This window comes from Microtus ochrogaster, chromosome 22 (genome assembly GCF_000317375.1).
Source record: "Microtus ochrogaster isolate Prairie Vole_2 chromosome 22, MicOch1.0, whole genome shotgun sequence".
NCBI lineage: Eukaryota > Metazoa > Chordata > Mammalia > Rodentia > Cricetidae > Microtus > Microtus ochrogaster.
Window position 1 is genome coordinate 31,978,520 of NC_022023.1, and position 2,744 is coordinate 31,981,263.

Here is a 2,744-nt window from a genome sequence, read left to right on the forward strand (position 1 = left end):
GACCCATTTGATAGAATGAGACCCTGCCTCCCCCAAGTTGAGGGACCCATTTGAGAGAATGAGACCCTGCCTCCCCCAAGCTGCTCTTTGACCTCCACATGAATTCCATGGCATGGCACACTCACACACATACACACACAAATAAATGAGAATATGAATGTCTTAGATACTTAAAGGAATTGCTATTTGAAAAAGCATCGAATAATGTTTAATAATGATAAGCAAAGCTTGTCTTATTGGGGTTGGATATAGTAAGTGAAATAATTTCCAGGCTGGTAATTACATTTAGTAATATTGGTGGTTTATTACTTGTGTGAATTAGAGATCTGACTTATTTGTAATCTCAAATATGGTTTCTTATAATAATTAGAGGTAAATCTGTTCTTTCCTTTAGAATCCTAAAATAGATATTGAAATTCTCAAGAGCTCTAAATTTTTTTTCTTTGATTTTTTGAGACAGGGTTCCCCTGTGTAACAGATCTGACTGTCTGGAACTCACTCTGTAGACCAGGCTGGCTTCAAATTCACAGAGATCCACCTGCCTCTTACTCCCAAGAGCTACGACTAAAAATCTGAGCCATTGCCACCTGGCGAGTTCTAAATTGGGTATTGCTAAAATGTCAGGGCACTGGGGATTTAGTTCAGTGGTGGCATGGCTGTTAGTTCAATTCCCAGCAACACAAGAAAGCAAAAACTGAAGCCCGAGAGCTGCTGATTTCCTTGCCCTAGGCCTTTCTGACAACTGGGAATGTGGGTTAAAGCGGGTCGCGATTAGGAAATGGCTTTATGAAAGCAGGCAACAAATCTTATTTGCCTTATGCTACAGTGTGGGGATTCTTGTCTTTTTCCAAATCCAGGATGTGGAGGTACAGATGCTTAACGAGTCAGGTGCAATGGTGTCAGTCCTGATCCAAACACCGTCCTCTGCTTCCTTCTTAGATTACAGTGTCTCTGCCAACTCCAAATTAGTTATCATCACAGCTGGTGCCAGGCAGAAGGTGGGAGAGTCGCGCCTTGACCTGGTCCAGCGCAATGTTGTTATCATGAAATCCATCGTTCCCGGCATAGTCCAAAACAGCCCCGACTGTAAAATACTGATTGTCTCAAACCCAGGTAAGGACCCTGTCCCCTCTAGAGTGATGATTGGCCTACACCATTCCATTCTAAACTCTGCTAAGGTTGCATTTGTGGGTTAATCTTCATCCACTCAAAGTCTGCCATGCCACAAGTTTTAATAGATGCCATCATGGTGCCATCCCAGTAAGATCTGAAGCATCCCTGTCACTGCTGCAGGGTTGTTTGACACATTTTCTAGAACTTCCTAAACAAAACAAAACCAAGCAGAGAGTTCAAGCTTTTCTACCCAGTCCCTTTTATAGCACAGTTATTTTAGGTTCATCTGTGTCTGGGATGTGTCAGGAATATATATTTTGGTATTTCAAGGCAGGGTTTCTGTGTAGCTATGGAGCCTGTTCTGGATCTAGCTCTTGTAGACCAGGCTGGCCTTGAACTCACAGAGCTCTGCCTGCTTCTGTCTCCTGAATGCTGGGATTAAAGGCGTGCACCACCACCGCCCAGCCACTTGTCAGCCTTTCCAAATGTAGCCCCACTGTCTTATTTTTGGGAATTAGTCTGGCCAGATACAGTATGTTGACACCCTTGCTACTATTACATGTGTTTCCTAGCTGTGTTAATTTTTCTTTATTTTATTTTATTTTATTTACATGAGTATTTTGTATGCATGTATGTCCATGCACTGCATGCATGCCTAGTACCTCTGTCAGAGAGGGGTGTTGGATTCCTTGGGACTGGAATTACAGATGGTTGTAAGTTTCATTTGGGTGCTGGGAATCAAACCTGGGTCCTCTGGAAGAGCAGCCAGTGAGTGCTCTTAATTGCTGAGCCATCTCACCAGCCCTCCACAAAAATATTTGCAAGTCAAATCCTCCTCACCTCCAAGTCTCTTGTGGCTTCTTGAGGTTGGGTTTCATGAGTCTGCAGTCTGTAGATTTCGGTTACAAGGCACAGGAGTTTCCACTGCGTTTGTTTAGTGATCAGTTAATGACTGCACAGAATTTTCCTAAATGCCTAAGACCTAAAGCAATTTCCCAAACCTTCCTGCCCTCCTTTCTTGGGTGTGTCTTCGGGACCAAGATCAGAGGCTTATGACTGTGCCTTAGCCTTCACGTTTCCGTTTCCTCTTGCACAAGTTGCTGTGATCTTTTCGCATTGCCCACACACCTGCAGCCTGCGCTGGTTGTGCCCACGCAGGGTTCTAGGTAACGTTGATAGTGCAGGTGGCAATAGAAACAGGAAATTCAGGAGGCAGAGGCAGAAACTGACCCGTTATTAGATTTGCTGAAAAGCCCTTAGAGTATCTCAGAAGATGCTGTAAGACCATACGGCCGAGCAATTTACATGAAAGCCCCGAGCGTCTCTACTCTTTAGATCCACTGTACTTTAAACTCCGATGAATCTGCATTTGACTCCAGACAATGTATCTTTTTATAAAAGTGCCTGTAAATAGAAATGGCTATGGATCTTTCTCTAACGCTGTTTGAAACTGTTCTTCCTAGTGGATATTTTGACTTACGTGGTATGGAAGATAAGTGGCCTCCCTGCAACTCGCGTAATTGGGAGTGGCTGTAACCTAGACTCTGCCCGTTTCCGTTACCTGATTGGAGAGAAGTTGGGTGTCCACCCTGTAAGTTGCCATGGCTACGTTCTTGGTGAGCACGGCGACT

The 2,744-nt window shown here is 44.1% G+C and overlaps 1 protein-coding gene across 1 annotated transcript in view; it reads left to right on the forward strand.

Moving 5' to 3' along the window:
* LOC101981018 (L-lactate dehydrogenase C chain-like) overlaps nucleotides 1–2,744 on the forward strand; it is a 15,484-nt gene that overhangs the window by 6,909 nt on the left and 5,831 nt on the right. The window contains exons 4-5 of the mRNA XM_013350252.2: nucleotides 940–1,113; nucleotides 2,577–2,744. The exon at nucleotides 2,577–2,744 is cut by the window's right edge and continues 3 nt beyond it. Of these exons, the coding sequence (XP_013205706.1) occupies nucleotides 940–1,113; nucleotides 2,577–2,744 (342 nt within the window). The remainder of the gene's footprint in view (nucleotides 1–939; nucleotides 1,114–2,576) is intronic.